At 41.7% G+C, this 20,082-nt stretch overlaps 1 protein-coding gene across 1 annotated transcript; it reads right to left on the bottom strand.

Annotated features, from left to right (window-relative positions):
* Positions 1-11,363: 11,363 nt before the first annotated feature.
* On the bottom strand, positions 11,364-19,842 carry LOC136052449 (aldo-keto reductase family 1 member B1-like). Its single transcript, XM_065742596.1, has 10 exons — positions 19,735-19,842; positions 19,076-19,243; positions 18,546-18,662; positions 17,199-17,276; positions 16,738-16,860; positions 13,504-13,610; positions 13,284-13,365; positions 12,681-12,764; positions 12,041-12,123; positions 11,364-11,567 (listed from the first exon to the last, which is right to left on the bottom strand). The coding sequence occupies exons 1-10, from the start codon at positions 19,798-19,800 to the stop codon at positions 11,525-11,527; spliced, it is 951 nt and encodes a 316-aa protein (XP_065598668.1). The 5' UTR covers positions 19,801-19,842; the 3' UTR covers positions 11,364-11,524.
* Positions 19,843-20,082: the final 240 nt, after the last annotated feature.

Below are 20,082 nucleotides of genomic sequence, written 5' to 3'. Positions count from 1 at the left end.
GGCTAGAATTTTTGTCTCAGTCTCATTTTACTTAGCTGATAGATACTGCTGCAGATAAAATAAGATGCACAGAACTGCAGCTTCCTCAGGATGACGAGCTGTCCATTATTGTGAGTTGCTTTTGTTCATGCCAAGTGCCTCCTGTGGGGAGAGCAGCTCCCAGCTCTGTGTCCTCCCCAGCTGTGGTGCACTTTCCATGAGAAGCCTTGGCGAAGCAGGCCTGCCAGAAGACACTTGCTGCCCTCCAGCTGGATTATGTGGATCTCTACCTGATGCGTTGGCCCCTGGGATTCAAGGTATGAGGCTTCAACTCTCCTGAGCCCTCTGTCAGGACTCAGACACTTCTTCCTTGGGGATCTACTGAAGAGCATTGTTAAACCTCATTAAGAACTAATGACATTGTGACATAATACCAGAGCGATGAGGAGGAAAGGTAATATTGTGGCTGTTTAAGATAGGTTTCACAATACAAAATCGCCTTACTTTCACCTGCACAGCATTTTCTTGTCATGGATCGGATCACTATCCAGATCACATTCCTCTTAAATCACAGAATCACAGAACTGTAGGGGTTGGAAGGGACCTCTGGAGATCACTGAGTCCAACCCCCTGCCAAAGCAGCTCCCTAGCCCAGGTTGCACAGGTAGGCGTCCAGGTGGGTCTTGAACATCTCCGGAGAAGGAGACTCCACCACCTCTCTGTGCAGCTGTGCCACTGCTCCGTCACTGCTCTGTGAAGAAGTCTGGGATTTGGCTGTTCTTTGCTTACCCAGGATCAAAGAGCTGTGAATTCCCTTTTCTCTTCTTTCTCTACCCCCAGGTTAAATAAATCCTCACTTCCCCATTGTGTCACATCCCCAGACTTCCCACAACCTGACTGAAGCACATGAAAGTGTCTGCCCTTCCTCTGCCCGCAGGACGGATTCTCCAGAGGCAGATTTTCTTGAAGATTACTGTGTTCATACTGATTACTGTTCTTGGCCACTTCTCTCCCCAACACAAACATAAGCCAGGATATCCACTTGCTCGTTGGATTTGTGTGATTTAACTACTTACAATTCCAGCCAGCTTTAACCCCACTTTTATTTTGCCATGACAGAAAGGTGAGGAGCCATTTCCTGCAGATGATAAGAGTAGGATAATTCCCAGTGATACAGATTTTCTGGATACACGGGAGGTACACTCAGTAGTTGAATGAAAAAATCTTGCTAGTTTGAAATAACAGCCCCCAAACTTCATTCTGACCACACCAGGGGGCAGTTTGGGAGAATTTCTAAAGTGAAACACACTGTGGTGTCCCTGCAACGCACCACGTCTTCATGGGTGGCTTTTCTGAAGCTGTGCTCAACCCAATCTGTTCCTGAGCTGTCAGAACACAGCCAAGATAAAATATCTGTGCCAGTGTGGCCCAGGCATCCAAATTTCCCCCTCCAGAAAGGACTGGAGTTGCCTAAAGCCTATGGCTAACACTGTGTGTGCGGGTACATGCACAGGCAGCGTGTGAGTCCGGGCCCACATTTCTTTCTTAATGATTTCTTCTTCCTCTGCTCTCCTCCCTCATGTGCTCAGAGGATGAGACTCATCAGTCAGTCAAGTTCCTTGAGAAGGATTTCTGATTTGGTAAAGGTGTATTTTCTTCTGGAAAGGCAGTATGTTATTTTTCTCCTGCTTCTTTTATGTTGGAGGTGCCAAACTAATTATGGCTGTCAAGTGGTTTTACCATTTGTTAGTGTGAAATAAAATAGGAAGTGAGAGGAATGTAGCACTGCTTGTGCTATACCAACACTGCTAAACAGTACGGCTCCTGTGGGAAATTAATCAGCAGTGATGATCTGTCTCTCTGGGGTTAGCTGAGCACAGCCACTCCGTTCCAGCTACAGGCTTTTTAGTATGGGAAAACTATTTTGTTAGCTGAGGAATTATTCTAAAAAGCCCCCTCTGCTATTTTGGAGCAGAATGGTTGCATTCTGCTGAAATAACTGTCATATGATAACTGTTCATCTGGATTCATGCTGTTGTTTATTTATATGGTGGCACCTGACACCAGAGCCTGACTCTGACCAAGGTGCTGGTGTTCACTGTGCTGTACTACTACCACATCTTCTCCACATTGAGTTTTACTGCCAAAATCGTTTTGCAGGCACTTTTTCCATATGCAAAAATAAATAAATACACAAAATAAGAAAAGAAAAAGAAAGAAAAAGAAAAAAAGATCTTAATGCAATAGTAAGACTGATCCTGTGGTATTTCTAGGCTATGGAAGAGCTGATGGATGTGGGGATGGTAAAGGCCATCAGAATCTCCAACTTCAACTCTAAATGGACAGATTGGCTCCTGAGCAAACCAGACTCAAAATGCAAACCTGCCAATAATCAGGTAAATTGTGCTTCAGCTCATCAGGACTGATATCACAGCTGTCTGTGACAATTAGTGTCTTGCATTTAACAGAGCATCTCTGGCCGTGAAATAGCTTTTATGTCAAGGCTGTGGTTTTCAATAACCCAGTGAAAATACACCTGTCTTTGGCTGAATTATCAAGAAATAGAAAACGCAGGTTGCTATTCTCCAATCCTAGTGCCCCAGGGCTGGCAGAAAAGCAGCAGCATGCACTGGATAGGAACAGAGCCAGGCTACACGGTGGGGCCAAGGCGAATGACTGAGGCTAATAAGACAGCTGGGTGCTTCAGCTGGATGCAAACAGCTGGACCTTGGAGTCCATTGATATGGGGACTATGAGAGGTCATGAAAAATGAGGCAGACAGCTGAAAAGTAATGTAAGAAGTCTAGGACTTGTGAGGCAGCACTGAGAAGGGGAAGCATTCTGACATACTGTTCAACACTCTTAAATTAAAACCAGATAAATGCAAAAGTTACACTCTTTCCAAAGACGACATGGGGTTGGTAGGTCATCACAGTGAAGTTAAACTTTGAAGAAGCTTCTGCTTTCAAAGAAATTGAATATTTTTATTTGTAGATTAAGCCACCCTACCTTCCTCAGGAGGAGCTGAGTATGTTTTGCCTGCCCAAAGGGATCTCTGTCACTGCATACTGTCCACTTGGAGCACACAACTGGCCATGGTAGGAACACTTCACTCTTGGAAATAAATGGGAATCAATACAATAAAACAAGCGTGTGGATAACCCTTTACAGGAGAAAACTGTTGAGCTGAGTAATATGTACAAAACTGGAGAAAACAAATTCCCAGCATGATCCCAGGCTGGAGAACTCTGAACTGAAATGTATCATGAATATCTGACACATTAAGAAGTACAAACACCTGCATACGTGCTTGCTTATGATAAAAGGAAAAGAATGAAGGCAGGACTGGAGCAGCAAGAAGATGATTTTAAGTGTGCAAAATGGTGCTTTCTTATCACTTCACTAATATTCATACACTGCAGTCTTTGAGGGCGAAGACAGTAGGACATTCAATTGCTGAAGTCTGCTCTTTATTTTCCAGGCCCAAGACTGAGGATGTTTCCCTTTCTGATGACCCCTAAATGAAGGAAACTGCACTCAAGCACAGCAAAACCCCAGCTCAGGTTAACAGAGGTCTTGGTGTTTTCCCCAGAGATATTTACTTTTTTCTCTTGTGCTAAAGTTGCAAAAGACCTTATGGAAAGATGAGTTCCACCATCATCCCCAAAGTAATGCTTTAAAAAATTTCTCTAGATTTAAAGACTAGTGTTATATGTTCACCAGTGATTACCACTGTCTTTGGATTTTCACTGGTGGTCTTTAATCAGCTCTCAAGCCACTTCTACACACAGCATCCCTGGCCAATTCTGAATTCTTGTTCAACGCACTCTGTCATCCCAACTTGAAAAAAATGGTTAATTGGCTTCATGCAAACAATCAGGAAGTGCTTACTATAGTTCTTTTTCTCTGTTTTTCATATGTAGGCCATCTGTGATTATCAGTAGAGCTGTCCACTGTAACCACGTAGGAAAGGATTATCAGATCTGGCTTTCAGATGGGTGGAACTTCCAGCTGTAATTCCCTATTTATTTCTACAGGAGCTTATCCAGCTCTAGATTCAAAGCAATGTGAGTGAAATTCCGAAATCCATTCCACATCCCACTGAGGAAAACTTAACCTTGAACTGGATAAAGAGGAGATGGAAACCTGCCTCAGTTCGAAGCAGCAGCATCAAAACTGTGCATTAAGCAAGTGAGCACCTCCTTCACCAACTCCCTCTCTACTTTTAGGCAGGACTAGATTATCTTTCAATATCCTCTTAACAGACAGCCATTGATAGCCTCACTTAGGAAAAAAAAAAAAAGAGGGAATCAGCCAATCCACAATCATATCTATATCTACTGGAATCCAGCAAGCACCAGGCTTTGTTAGAGCACTGTCCACCTTGTACAAGCTGGTAGCACTGAGATTTATGTAGAGTTAAGGTATGCTGAAGCACCTTTAAATGGATTTCAGGCTGTTGTCTGAAAACTTCAAAAGAAACAGGCAGTTTGTTCATTTTACAAATTATTTTCAATTTTTCTTTTTTAAGTGAAAAGCTGTGCCTGCGTATTTTTCTTAGCATTAAAATAATATCCATTTAAGTGCTATAATCGTATAATCATTTCATAGATGCAAAAATCACACAGACTGAAAGGGTGTTATCTTCAGATCCCCCAGGGATCAGAAGGACTACGCTTCATGGTTCAAGTGATCTGTAATAGTTCATGAATATTAAAGCACACATTAAATCAAATACATATTGCACAAGATGGAAGAATGTAGTTCATAGGAATGCTGAAGAGTAAATTTGAGCATACATGGATTTGCTTCTTTTATTATCAACTACAAAGATTCCAATCTTCTGTCTGCATCCTTTCTTTGATCTTGTATTCTCAGTTGTAACCAAAGATGTTAACAGGTCACAAAGAGAAGAGATGGAGGCCTGGAGACTCAAGCTCAGGCTGAATGAGCAACCTGACCTAGCTGTGGGTGTTCCTGTCCATTGCACAGATTTGGACCAGATACCTATAAAAGTCTCTTCCAACTCAAATGATTCTATGCATTATATTAGCATTTAGTAATTACACTTAAATCAAATTATCCTAAATCCAGGGGCCGTACAGAAATCAGTCTTTGTCAGATATAAATCATGTCAAGTTTTAGAGAAATTTAAAGATGCTTAAAGATGCCCCTGATGCTTTTATTTTTAGACAACAGGCTAAAGCACAGTTTTAGTTGTTAATGTAAGACAAGCCATTCAACATCAGAAGACTTTTACAAGGTAGAACATAGAACAATATGCTGTTTTAGATTCTCATCGAGTTCAGAGCTGTGTGATTGATTAAAAACACCTCAGAGGTCACTGCAGCATTGTATTTCTCGAGCAGCTTTCTTAATGAAGTTTCCCATTTATGAACTGCTAAACACTAACAAACTGGTAGGAGATTTGTATGTTTGGGTTATCATATCTACAGAAGTATATAAATACTGCCTTTAGCAGTAGAATAGCTGCTAAGGCTGCAAACCTCTTCCAGCAAATCCAAAGTCTGATAAAGGAAACAGGAGTTATTTTATTTGGCAGAAAAGTCGGGCAGATTTCTAGGAGCCAGGAGTACATTTCCACTCTCTTATACCACTCCCTGGCTATTAGTCACTTTCTGTTCTTACCCAAAGGTTGTTACTGAATGTTGTTTTCCATAAGGGGCAAGGGGAGAGAAAAAGCAGAGTTTGCTTCAGCCTACGCATCTGCTCAAATTTTAATGAAATGCTTGTTAATCAAGACTTCTTGCTCTTGACTTCTAAAACACAAAACTCCTGTCACCACTTCAGGTTCTTCCAGTCCAGGAAAACAGAATGGACAAGTACTGTTGGCAGAGGGGAAAGATGATTAGGATGATTATGCAGTTTAGGTTCTCAGCTAGGATACAAATTTCATGGATATTTTTTGCCAACTGACATTCTTTGAACTTGAGGTTTTTAAGCCTTTAAGGGAAGTGATGACATCTTTGAGCTACTTCGGTCTCTTGTAAGGTGCTTTAATAACAGGTGCCCTAGAACCAGGAAAGAATGCAATCAAGTTGCGTTTCATATAGCATCTCTCCTAAAGAAAGCACAGATCTGAAACGTATCAGCAATTGATGCCAAAGGGGCAGAATGCAGTGGTGTGGACAGGGAGGTGCTCAGGTTACAGTCTGTCATTGTTAACACAGTTGGAAAACAAGCTGCGTGGAAGGTGCTGCACTTCCAGGCACTCAGACTGCAGCCTGGTTCTGCCAAAAAGATCCCAAGCAGGTCCTGAACTATTCTGAAGCATCAGCAGCAATATTCACTCAATGCTGCAGTGCATGGCCTATCCTGCTTCACAGGAATTTTCTAAGAACATTCCAATTTAATCACGGTTATCAGACAAAGTTATTTACAGGATGTTTATAGACTCTGGTAGGCAGGAAGCCAGACTAGATGATCACAGCAGCTGCATAATAGCAAAAAAGAGCTCAAAACAAGCTAGAAGCCAGAAATTGATTGTTTGTTGTACAGACAATAGATTTTTTTTCCCAACTGCAGAAAGCTTACCAGGGGTAAAAAAAGTGTGGGTGATACTAATTACAGGGAATAAAGTATCTTAAATTTTGCAGCAGCGCTGCAGCCGTATGACAATGACAGCATGTCTTCCTGGCAGACTAGTACTGCCTTGCAGCAGCCTACAAAAGCCTACTATAAGCTGCTCTAGTTTACTTCCATAGCTTCACCAAAAGAGTTATTTGTTGTAAGGTGAGCATCCTGTACAGAAGTATTTCTACCTACTGACAAGTGCTGGAAGCCATTTATTTGCCATCTTCAGATTTCTTCAAAGGAGTCTGTGTTTACAAGCAACTGTGTACTGGTAGGCATTTAACCCACTCCTCTTTTCTGAGCTTGCAACCAACAGCATGCTGCTATTCTGATACATGAAATGACATTCTATCTCCACCCTCTTCTCAATGACCTATGGAACACTTAACCACTATTAGCCCCCAGGCTGTATGGATACATAGCATGAGAGGCCGATATTTGAGAAGCCACAGTTCTAGCACCTCATAGAATTGAAAATTTGAGACATGAGTCAAGCTACCACGAAATGCTTCAGGAAAAGAAAATGAGTATTCTCAGAGTATGAGACAGTGCTAAACTCCCTAGAGCCCATTTATGAAAGCTTCTCAAAGGAGCAGCAGATTCCCTTCCTGCACGGCAGTTTCCTCAGCAGCATAATCCATGGCTTTCTATTGGAACTACAGCAGAAGTCTTAGATTGCTGAGGGAAATTAAAAATGATTTGGGGGTAATGTCACAGTGTGGTTAGGACAATCCTGTAGATACATCTTTCCTAGTCAGCAGTGAAATTATCCACACCACTGGACTGAACACTGTAAATGGAAAAATACCTTAGCTCAACATTTTGCCTTTCTGTCACAACATGTTGTCCCATGACTTGAGCTTTTATTGTGTAGCTCATCCACTCTGGTATAGTCAGCCCTTGATTATAAGTTCCAAAGGGGCTGTGTGAAAAAAACAAACCATTTCTCCCACATTTCTGAGAAAAAACACGGTAACATAATAAGCAAGAAGTAAACCTCAGAAACTTTGTTAGTCATCACTTCACTGGTTTTCTATCTACTATAATTCCAAGGTTTCCCACACTGAATTCTTTATCATTCAAAAAGAAACAACAAAAAACAGAAACAGTACAACAGATCCATTCTACACAAACTGTTTGCATTTAATCCTGCACAGAAAGTTCATAGAACCCTCTATCATAAAAAGAGAAATAGAGAGCTGACAAATATGGTCCATGGCATGGGAATCATTCCTACAAGCTGTAGTTAAGTAGGATAAGACCTCCTTGACCAGTCATCAAGTGCAAGGAGCTATGCCAAAATTTAAAAAGTCTAGGACAGTTTGGAAAGCATGAAAGGTTTGAAGAGTTGCTTCACAGCTTAAATGAGCAAGGCCCAACCAGAGTAAGGTTCAGCTCTGTACGTTTTAAGTGACCAAGGACAAAGTCAGGCATGTGTCTGGTATGTGATGAAATGCCACTGATGGAGTATACCAGTGATAACCTGTACGATTAAGTGATTAACACTTGTCCTAAGTCAACTGTTCGGTGTCTAAATTAAGCAGGAGTTTTCTAACAATGTTTTCAACACATTGAATGCAGATTACAGAGCAATGGAGGATTTTCTTTTCCTCTGTCCCAGATTCCACAATCCAGCACAAGTATTACAATATGTGCTCGTGTCAGACTCAAAAGCTCAACAAGAACAGCCCCTCCATCTTCCCCAGAGGTGAAGAAAGTCCAAGTGATTCCAGCCAGACAACTAGCTTGTCTGCTTGTATTCCAATGTCAGAAGTTAGACCACTTTCACCCAAAGTAACATTAACAGCAAGCATTAATGGCAACATATCATACCTGCAAATCTGCTGGTGGTGTCCTATCTGATATTAACAGCAGCTTCTTGTGTTGTTCTCTGCTACACAAAAATTCCTTGAAGAGGGACCCGTTTCCCAGATAAAGCAGTTCATGGTTCATCACTACTAAGGAAATTCATCTGCTCTCTCAGATGCATTTTAACACACAAAAAAAACCACCTCAACATACTTTCAACTTTAAGCAGTGAAAGGACAGCTGAAAAATATGAAATTGGAGTGCAAGCGTTGACTTTATAGGTCCCAGGACAGTGTTTGTTCCCAACTCTTAATCTTTACTGTGGGCTGGTCACCCTCCCCTAGGGGTCCTGCAGTATCACACTGAGGTATCTGTTGCAGCAACGTCCTGAGAAAGTCTGGTTAAAATGCCAATGAGGTGGAGTTGAACCGCATGTTCTGAAGCTGAGAAAACAAAAACAACACACTGGAAGAGCTACAAAATTGTATTTGTCTTTACAAGTTTCTTTGATCAGAAACCCAGAGAACTGTCAAGTCACAACAAAAAAACAAATGCTGTGGAACAGTTGTAGCAGGAAGAACTCGGGTAGCAGGAATGCTAAGCTCCGGATATCTAATTCTTTGATCATTCCACTTCACCTTTTAGAAGATGAAAGGAGTTCTATGACCTGGTGTATTTGTTACAGTAAAAATAAATTGACGTTTGACCCCCTACAATCCCTAGATCAGCTTATATTATAGTGAAGGCTGCTGTAGGCCAGAAGACTGGCTCTAACCCTTGTTGGATTACATGAGGCCTCAAGCAAGCAAATCAAGAAAAAAATAAAAACAGTATAATCAACAGGGTTTTCTACCACTCTTTCTAATCCTCACTGTCCGAGGAGAAAACTTAGCCTTGTGTTCAAAGCTCAGCATCACTGCCCCTTCCCTCAGGTGCTTCTGTTTCTCCTCTATTTGCTCTCATCCATCTCACCAAGCATCCAAGTCCTCTGTCAGAGAAACGCTGCAATGTCCCAGAATGACTCTTTCCAAATTCCTTCCCCTTAAGTCATCCAGCAAAACACAGAGCACGTCTGTTACAAAGCCCCTCCAGTCTGAGGGCTTGCTACCTTCTGCTGTGGAGCAGTCTGTCCAAGAGTCCTCTCCAGTAAAATTCCTACTTGGAGAATGGAAAATTTCAGGCATGCATTTTCATGAAGTTTGAGTGAAATAAAAACAGAGGAAATGAACAGTGCCTGATGTACTATTTCTGAATCCCTCATCCCCAGTATAACTTCTTGCAAGAACACTCAGTGCAAAGATTTATTTCCAAGCAAGTCAACATTGCCCCAAACAGTTTTCTGACACAGCTCAGACTAACCTAAGAACATTAGCTGTTCTGCTTCTCCAAGATGCCGCCGGGCTTTTGTTTATTGCATTACAGAAACAAAACCACTTCCAGAGCTAATTTTTCCCCCCCCGTATTTGCCTTTAAGCCCAGAATTCAATGATTATAATCTGTTTATTTTAGGAGAATCAGCACTAGAGGAGCACATCACTTAGTCATTGATTCTCTCCTGCCTCCCTGCTGTGCTGTAAGGCAACTCAGTCTTGTCTCCTGAGCCTGTTGTAAATTATTCTGATAAAAAACATGTTGCATGGTCTGGCTTCAGGAATAATGGAAAAAATTTGAAAGAGACAAAGTGCTTTTTTCCCTTCTCAGTAGAATAGTTCATATTAATCAGAAAGACTAAAACTTTAGATTAGTATGAAGCCTTAGTATCTCTTTATCAGTACCGAAAAATGAATTACCTACTTCAGAAATACTCTGAGAACAACCACATTCATGGTGTTTCCCCTAACATTTAATTACTGTAACTCTTGAACTAGCTGAGATTCCAATACAAATAGCTTTAAGCAGCCTCAGAAGGCACCAACTTTAACATATTCATTGGTATGTATTGTGAAATCTATAAAGAGAACTAGAGATAAACCTCATCTGTCAAGATATGGGTGTAAGCTTACTTTCCTGTCCTCCCAAAAGAGGGTAGTAGCTTCTGATCTACCAGTCCACACTTCAGGGGTTTCTTGGAAATAGTGTTATCCCTACACCTCATACAAACAGCAATTGCAAATCTCTCCAGGATCATGTGCTACTGACCTGGAAGACACATGTTTTATACTGTTTACTTAAAAAACAACCACAGAATTCTGTCTGGGCTTGATGTTGTTAAAGGAATGAGTTTTCTACTAGCCAAAATATACTACCACTTCAGTGAAACAAAGTTAAAATACTAATGCTTAAATCAGTCTATCAGCTATATCAGAACAGCTGCATTAAAATAAAGTTTAAGTAGGCTATTTAACAGCCAAGGCTACATTACAGTGTAGGTCCATGGCCACAGATTCATAACACATGTTCCACATACACAGTAGCATGGAACAGTAGATAACTTATCTGCAACCTGCTAACACCAGTTACAGTGATTGGTAGTTCTCCTTGCATTTGTCTAATCTCCAAAGACAGCTAACATAATACAGCTACATTAGCATCACTACCATTACAGCATTGCCGAAATAAAGAGCTCATTACACACAGTAATGAAACTATATTTTATTATAAGCAAAAACAGCTTTGAAATCACCGAGAAAACAGGACCTTTACACTTTTCAAAGGAGCTACTCATGTAGCAACTGCTATACTTAGAAATCGACTGGTACTTCCAATTAGAAAGAAGTCCAGAGAGTAACAAAAGCAACAAAACCAAACCCAAAAGTCATAAGAAAATATCCAACCTCAACTTAATTATGCAAAGCCTGTCATATTCTGGTCCTTCCTGACAATAGTCACTAGCTCCAATTCACAGTACTCCAAAATAAAAGTGACTGGTAATTCAACCTTTCTCAGTGTTTTCTGCTTACCAATTCCAACAAACAGTTTGGCAAAGACCACTCCACCACAGTCCACACAGTATGCCCTTCAGAAACACATTTCCCTCTTCCAAAACAAATAACAACAAAAAGTCACTGGGTAGATACACCGTGTCTTTGTGGAGAAAAAAAAAAAGAAGGGAGGCTGATGCAGTGAGAATGCTATATAGACAACTCATGGGCAACAGCAGAAGCGTTATCTGAGAAATCTGGAGGAGGGCAAGAAACCATCTTCAGTACTCTGCATTAAAAGGGTACTCCTTATGATTTTGGGACCTAAAAGAAATCAAAGAGGAAAGATTAGTCTAGTGGCTGAAAGCTGTAGCTGGAACCACTGCAAAGAACCATCAGAGGAGCAGATGAACTGTATTAAAACAGAGTCAATTTGTTGCAGACTTCTGTTTTCCATGGTGATAAGCTGCACTTGTAAATGGAAAGATTCTTCCTGGCTCTGAGCACATCAGGCTGCATTTAATATTCCAACATGCTGTGGGACCTAAGCATGTTGTAGGAAAGTTAACTGCTTACTGCCTGGAAGACCTTTTTGCAACTTTACAATTATTTAATACCTAGCACATCACAGTTTGTTTCATAATGTGAAAATCTAACATTTCAGTGTGGAAAAAATTGTTTTGAGGATGAATTCTCTGGATATAGAGCTTAAATATCCTGTATTTAACAAGGTTTAGAACATGAAATTATAAATAAAATTATAAGAGATTAACAGCATGAGAAATGCTGGCACTTACATGCTCATTGCACAAGCTCTCCAGTTTCTATTAAAGCTGAGGATAGTTGCCATCTCTTCTTTAGTCAGTTCAAAGTCAAACACCTAACAAGAGAGACAGGTGGAAATCACCTCTTCGGTGAAATCAAAGATTGTAGGCACGATGCACAAAATGAAAAAAACAAGTCCACATTGGAGGCAGGCTGGTTAGAAGTAATGCCTGCCTTCTTTCTAAGGAAAAGACAGAAAGAAAGGTATATCTGGATTTCCAAGACTTCAGTGGTAGAGGGAATAAAAAAAAGCCAGAAGTTGAGGTTGACATGCAAGCTGTTCCAGTAACTTTGGTGAACACTTAATGTTACAGAATCCCTCCATCTATTTTGTCAAAGACTCATCTTCCGGTCCCATTTCAAAGGAACAAGTACAGGATTTGCCACATTCATTTAATCCAATTAAGTGCCTCCTGGAAGTCTGATGACTGCTTTCAGTCAAGGATCACATAAAAGCAACACTACTTATGAACAAGGGCTTAAGCGTTTGCTCTACGTAAGTCTTATGTGGTATACAACACTGCATGTAAAAACCATCTGCAACTTGCAGAAGAAAGGATCCCTGTTTTCTCTGCAGGGGGAAGTGATGCCAGGTCACCTGTAATCACTCACCTTGAAGTTCTCCACAATGCGCTGTGGTGTGACAGACTTGGGGATCACAATCACATTTCTCTGGATGTGGAAGCGAATGAGAACCTGCGGGAGCACATCACTGAATCAGAGAGAACTACTCTTGTTCTGTAAAATTTAGAGCCTAATCCAACAGCCATATGCTGTTAGCTGTACAATTGAGTGGGATGAAACTATCACAGGGGAGCTACATTTCATATCACACCTGTACTCTAAGCAGAACTCCAAGTACAAAGAGTGGTGTTTTTTCCTTTTCCATACTGTTTCTGTGGTACCCAGACTGCTAAAAGCCTAGTTAGGAAACAAGCTGTCTACACAAGTGATCATTTCTCTGCAACAACTTGAGCTGGGTAGACTGAAACATCTGAAGGTAGGTCAAGAAATCATTTCCTATTCGTGGTCAAAGAACCTTTCTGAGAATACACTGCATACTGTGCAATAAACAAACTGCACTGTTACTTCATGTGACTGCAGCTGCTCAAAGGGAATGAAAAACCAGGCTTTCCTTTACATCTTTCGTGTCATTAGTTGCTCTAAATAATAGCAACACAAGCCATGTTACAGGAAGCAGTACCACCTACCTACCTGTGCTGCTGTTTTGTTGTGCTTGGCTGCAATCTCTTTTATCTTGGGGTCATCCAGAAGTGAAGGATCCTCTGGCTTAGCCCTGCAAAACGAACAGAAGAACAATGGAAGAGCCAACCTAACAACAGGTATCTGTATCTTTATGAATGAAGAATGGAACAACCAGTAAACTTAATGCTGTTAGGATAACCCATCCAACTGCCTTGCAAATTGGTCTTACCATGGCCTGTCAGGAGAGCCAAGGGGGCTATATGCTGTCACAGAGATCCCTTTGGATTGACAATAATTGATCAGCTTCTCCTGGGTCAGGTATGGATGACATTCAACCTGGAAGCACAAAAGTGCAGAGAATGCTAGCAGCAGAACTACCGTCACGTTCCATTTATTGGTTTTTAATCCAAAGCCAGGGTTGTTTTGTTTTTTTTTTTTGGTCCTAATTTATAGTCTATGTGATACTATGCAGCATTTGCCTTCTCTACACCTCCACTCCCTTTCTGCTTTTTGTAGCAGGTCTCTTCTCAAGTGCAGGGGTCCGAGAACTTAAACTCTCTTGTCCCTAATGTACAGGATCATATTTACAATTGCTTAAGTGGAATAATTCAATGAGATATACATACAAACAACTGTAAAGTCATAAGAATATGAGATCAGACCAATCTGGAGTACAAAGCTCTCTTCCTTGCTCAGTACGGCTGTAAAGTCATTATGCTTCTATACCTGCTACATAAGCCTAAATAGTGGTAATGTTTCATTCTTTTATCAGCTTAACGTCAATACTCATGCTGAATACTTCCAGCCTGCAAACATTAAGAGTGGCTATTCATTGCTACAGATCCTAGAACTTCGAGTGACTTTCCATTATAGGATTACTATAAATACAAGCAAGCTTACCATTAGTTTCCATAAGGCTATCAATATAACACAATTCAGAGTCCTTAACAGCAGATCTGTATTCCAGCAGGTTAAAGCATTGATATGAAGTATAGAACAGAGATTATTCGTGTTGTCTGGAGGCACTGAATGAACATGAAACTTTGACACTTTTCATAGGTGGATTTGTGGGACAGTCTCATACCAGACAGCACTAATCTTTCAGCAGGCAAAAGAGAACCTTTTGACTACACTGTCATCCTAGCCTTCAAGGTAGCTGCTGCTTAGTTTCAGAAGGAAGTCCCTGGAAACTTGTGCTACTGGCAGGCAGAGCAACAGCGTAAATCATGGGATCAGATTACAGCCTGGAGTGCTTTATTTATGGTTCTGGCTGCTTGCTGATACCAGAAGCCTGCATGGCTGCTTCTCTTCTGAAGCATGTTGGAATAACTTCCTGTTGTGTTTAGTAATGCAGCCTTCAGGATAGATTATGCATATTAATTTTGCTTCAGCAGCTTCTCAGGTTAACGGCATTTAGTCAAACTGTGGATGTTCCCCACTATTCAACAGAGAATTCAGAGCACATGAACGAGACAAAGTCATCCCCACATGTCCACTAGAATTCCAGCTGCAGGACTCCCGAGCTGTTTTACATGTTACATCTAGACCATGGTGAAAATCACCCAATAAACATCTACTTAAAATATTTAAGATATTACACCCCACACTGTGGCAATGATGAAATACTTAAGAGTCAGTTTTCCTTTGGGAAATAATTACTAGTATTATGACAGTGGAATTACTACCTTGCCAAATTCGTATCTCACCATGAATGAAACCAATATACATACTAACTGCATTAATTAAGAACAGGAATATCAATACATGGGATTACTGGGCTACACATGGAATGTTGACACCAGAGAAATGCCTCCAAGAAGCATTATGATCTTACACTAAGCCAGCTCGTGAGAGCTAATAACAGTGAAGCTCCTAAGCTTGCAAACACTTATGAAGAAGTGGTAAGTTTTGAAGGACAGAGACTAAGACCTATTGCTCTAAGTTTAACTTGATTATGGTAATCAGAGAGCTTAAGTAAACTTGTAGTGTGACATAAGGTCAGCATCTTCTATAGAAATAGAGGGCCAATCATTAACTACAGTGAAAGCTTTCTTGGCAGAGAGAGGTGGTAAGTGTTGAAAGCTATCGTAAGATTTCTAAGTATCCTAAAAATTGAGAGGGATAGATTATGAAAATACTCTGTGCAGAATTATGGCTTCCACACTTGTCAGAAGGTGTGATATTGAACAGAATTCCAGAGAATACTGCTAGCTTTCCTAAAGTCCTTTTAAAGTACATATGCTTAAGCTATTACAGTAAATTAACAAGTCCTTGTAATCCAGTTTCAAGAACTGATTGCAGTCCTTTAAGTACCATGGCAATTTCTGACAGGTCTAGATAGATTCCAGAGGAATCTGGAACCTGCTCTGTTTAACAACTTGTGAAAGGCAGAAATCTTGACAATTCTGAGGTGATTCAAACTCAGGGGGAAATAAAGAACCAGAGGAAATACTCAAGGCTTGGCTGCCACTTCAGAAAGACCTACTCATGTAACGCGAAAAAATGTTAACAAACCTTATGAAATTCAAGAGAACTGCTTGCAAAGTTCTGCACCCCAGAAGGAAGAACCCCAAGCAGTGACACAGGCTGGAGCCTGGAGAGCAGCTCTGCTAGAAAGCAGCTGGGAGCCATGGCAGGCTGAACTAAACGTTAGCTAATAGTTATCTGTCAGCAGGAACACAGCCAGCAAGTTGCAGGAAGTGATCATCCCCCGCTACTCAAGTGGAAGGGGGGAAAAAAAAAAAAAGGCTACCTTTAAAATATAGCATCCAAATTTCCCCCTTCCCAGTTCTTTAAGTAGAGGAAAGATTGACAGACTGGCATCTCAGTAGAGGGACACCAGGACGGCTGAGGACTGAAACACATACTGGTACTAGGGCAGGCTGAGGAAGGGAAGGCCATAGTGCTCCTAGTAATAGCTTTCCAATAAAGAAGGTCATCACAAGTAAAGCCAAGCTTGTAAGTAGCACATGCTGGGAGACGAGACAACAAGCATAGGCTGAAACAAGGCACACCGGTACTAGATACTGCCTGCCCATGCTATGAAGGGCAATCAAGCAGCACAACACATTGCATAGAGACTATTTGTGAACAGTCCACAGAGCGTATTTCTGTGCAGTTCCTCCAGTTTTAAGTCATCAATTATAGAAACTGACACCCTTATAGAGGAGCTGGAAGAAAAAAAAAAAAATATCACTAAAAAAACAACCAACTATCTACATCTCTACCAAGTTCTTGAACACCTACAGAGCTTTGTTCCACTGAAAGGCAGTTTTAAGGCTCATCTGACTTTTCTCTCTGCTCCAAAACGAAGATATACTGGAGCTGCCAGATTTTCAATTAGTAGCGCAGAAACCCCAGCCTTATCCTGTAAGACAATCTTAGCAACCACTGAGGGTGAAAAAAACCCCAACAAAACCAATAAAACCTAGAACATTCCCCTGGGGGTCACTTATCAGCTTACCTGGTTGTTTGCAGGCTTGTATTTCAGCCCTGGCTTGTTCAAGATTCTTTCTATCTGCTCGTGGTTGAAGTTGGAAATTCCAACAGCTTTTGCCAGACCTGCATCCACGAGCTCTTCCATGGCCTAATGGCAAGAAGGGCAAAAATTAACACCCAGTATGCATGACAGGGCCTGAGGAAGACAATCTTCCTTACACAGCTTATTTCCTTCACAAGAAGCACAATGCATTTAGATTTGCAGTTAGGTCTGAGGGAGAAACAAAGCACTGGTATATTTGTACCATATAAGGATACATTCTTTAAGAATGCACAGAGTCTTAAAGTAGCACTTAATGCACTACAGTACCAGCTCCTTCCAAGTAGTTCTGCAAACGTGAAACAGCTTAGAGCAGTGAGGTTCATGACGACACGGAGGAGACTGATGAGGATAGAAGGCGTAACTGTCACTGCAGCTGAACTTACCTCCCATGTTTGCAGAAGATCTGTGTTGCCAGGTATTGACATGCCTTTGTCATCCGAGGGAAACAGGTCCTCTCCTGCCTGTCAGAAAATAACGGAAACATTCTCAGCTAGGAATATTAAAAGCAGCTGCAGACCGTATCACAAACAGTTCTAAAGAAAATACTACTTCACTACATGCTTATTAGATAATAAGCACATTAATTTACATTCTTGAGCCTTATTTTGTTTTCAAATGGGCTTGCAGCATTTTTGCCAGCAACCATCCAAATAAAGACTGGCCCACTACAGCATATCAATGTCCTGTGGCTCACCAAAATATGAATTAAAAATTGCTTCACTTGTAGAATTACAGTGAATTTACAAACTTACTTCTTGCATTACAAAAATGTTCTTATGTGAGCATAGTGGACTGTTTTATTAAACTACTTAATAAGGATCTATCTAGGACCTGGGAACACAGTCTTTCCATAAAGACCCGATCTGCTGACAGGTCTTTCATGAGGAAGCTTGCTGATTAAGTTGCAAACAGAATGTTGAAACCTCTTGTGCACCAGTTTGGACAAGAGGCTAAGTATGAGTTTGGTTCAGAACCAGGTGTTTTCCGTTGAATACCACAACACATTTTTAATTCGATAGTAGTGTTCATATAAAAGCAATTTCAAAGATATAAACAGCTTTTTGAAGCACGCATCTCAGAAGTAGCAGTTAAAACAGATTTTTATTATGCTGTAACAGATTAAGCTTAATTTTCAGACTGAGACATTGATTCCTTTCTATATAGTCAGTAAAAGTTAAGAATTAAAAGCTTCACTTTTTAAAAAACAAGCTCTGTAGAACACTAAGGCTCTACAGCAAATGCCAGCTCCACCTCTGCTGTATTAAAGACTCACTGATGAAAGAGAAAAAAAGCAGCATTTTCTCTTGCTCTGCAAGTCTGCAACATGCAGAAAAGGAAAGAATTCCTGTCAGACAGCAAATTACAGCCCTCTCATCCACAAAGGGGGAACTAAATCTTGACCCACTGAACATACTTTTGATTTGTAGAAGACAATACCCATGTTATACTACCTTCCTTTTGATTGTTACCTATGACTGCAATAAGAAAGACTGCTTCTAGGTCTAAGTTTATCCGCTGCATAATCAAAACAGCGGAGGATGCTGTGCAAGCAAGATTCTCAGGGGTACAAATCACCATCCTGGCTCACCTGTGCAGAACAGAGGCAAACACCAGAGCATTGCCAATATACAACAGGTACACCATTACTGAGCAGTTATTGCGTTGTAAAACTGTATAGCTCTTAAAAAGTGCCAAGTGCAACAACACCAACAGCACTGTTCTCACAGTACCTTAAATCCAACAGGCCAGTGGATGAGGTAGAGATCCAGATAATCCAGTTTCAGGCTGGCAAGAGTCTTCTGGCAGGCTCCTTTCACCAAAGTCTTTTCATGAAATGTACACCACAGCTGGAGACAAAAAGTCAAGCCACACCATGACCTCCTGGGTTAAAGCTCTTGGAGCAATTCTGTCCTGTTCAGGAGAGAGGCCTCCTTTGGAAACTGATGTGGAATTAGGTCATGTTATTGCTTTTCAGATGGGGCTTGCTCTGAGAACAGGAGCAGCCCACGATACTGAGGGCAAGAGTTGATGTGGCAGCATACAGGACTGGTTGAGTTTACATCAGACAACAAGCAGGAGACATGAATTAAGATATTTAAAAACTACTACAGGGTCATATTCTGTATAAGACTGGGCAAAATTCAGTCCAGAAAAGTTCACAACATCACCATGCAGAATAACATAAAAGAAGAAGCTCAGAACTAGGGGTTTACTGTAAAAAGCAGGCCTCTCCATGGACTGCACAGCATCAGATCCTCACCTTACTGACTACAAAGAGGTCCTCTCGTTTCACAACACCCTCTTTGATTTTTTTCTGGATCCCTTCCCCAACTTCATTCTCATTCTGGTACACGTAAGCACAGTCAAAGTGACGGTAGCCAGCATCAATTGCAGCCATCACCGCAGCTGTTACTTGCCCTGGTGGGGACTGGAAAAAAAAAATAATCAAAAAAAGAAACGTCTAAAGAATGCTCATCAAAACATCCTGAAGATCTTTTCCCAAAAACCCAAGAAGTCCACCCCACCAAAACCAACCCTCAACAAAAATAAGCAAAACAAGAAGTAAGCAAACAAAGCAGTTCTTCCTGCAGCATTCTTCACTCCGTACACGTCTCCAGCAGAGGCTCCCATGCTCAGAGCCGGCCTCCAGCTGTTCAGCGTCACCCCGCTCCCGCGCAGGGCCCCGCACAGCCGGACCGAGGCCTCATCCCTTCCCCCTACTGTTGCTAAAAGAAGCCCCAGCAGCTGCCGTCCAGAGAGGCCCCAACATCGGGCTCCAACGCCTGCCTCACCCGCCCAGCCACACTCGTACTCAGTACCCCCAGCACAGGACCGGAGCGGGGCGCTGGGGTCCCCTACAGCCCACCAAGGGAGAAGCAACCCCGCTCCAAGAACCGGCCTCAGCCCCGACCCGGTTACCTTCCAGGTGCCCAGCCCCAGGATGGGCATCTTAGCTCCGGTGTTCAGCTGTACATACGTCGCCATGGCCTCGCACACCGCTATGAGGGAACCGCCCACTCAGCCCCTATAAGAACGGCCTGGTCCCGCCCCGATGTAGGGGTGGCAACGGCAATTTCGTTCTGAATGTGGGCGGGGTTTTGCTTTTTAATTAATTTATTTATTTGGGGGGTGGGTGATATAATGACCATGTGGCCTCAGCGTCTTCAGGGGAGGTCGCTGGAGGCGCTTCGGGATAAAGGACGCCATTGTAGCGATCTGCTGGGTGATGAAACGAGGCAGGCCACGCGTGGGCAGCCCTGGGGAAGG

This window comes from Cyrtonyx montezumae, unplaced genomic scaffold, assembly GCF_038088225.1.
Source record: "Cyrtonyx montezumae isolate F1298 unplaced genomic scaffold, pur_monq_1.0 scaffold_3, whole genome shotgun sequence".
Taxonomy (NCBI): Eukaryota; Metazoa; Chordata; class Aves; order Galliformes; family Odontophoridae; genus Cyrtonyx; species Cyrtonyx montezumae.
Note: the sequence above shows the minus strand (reverse complement) of the source record. Positions and strands in the feature narration are given on the sequence as shown.

Excerpts from the sequence above, each read along its gene's own strand:
- LOC136052449 (XM_065742596.1), bottom strand. The coding sequence starts at position 19,800 with ATGGCGACGTATGTACAGCTGAACACCGGAGCTAAGATGCCCATCCTG. Across the intron at positions 19,244-19,734 it reads TGGGGCTGGGCACCTGGAAG|TCCCCACCAGGGCAAGTAAC; the intron begins GTAACCGGGTCG and ends TTTTTTTTCCAG. Across the intron at positions 12,765-13,283 it reads ACAACAAAACAGCAGCACAG|GTTCTCATTCGCTTCCACAT; the intron begins GTAGGTAGGTGG and ends GTGCTCCCGCAG.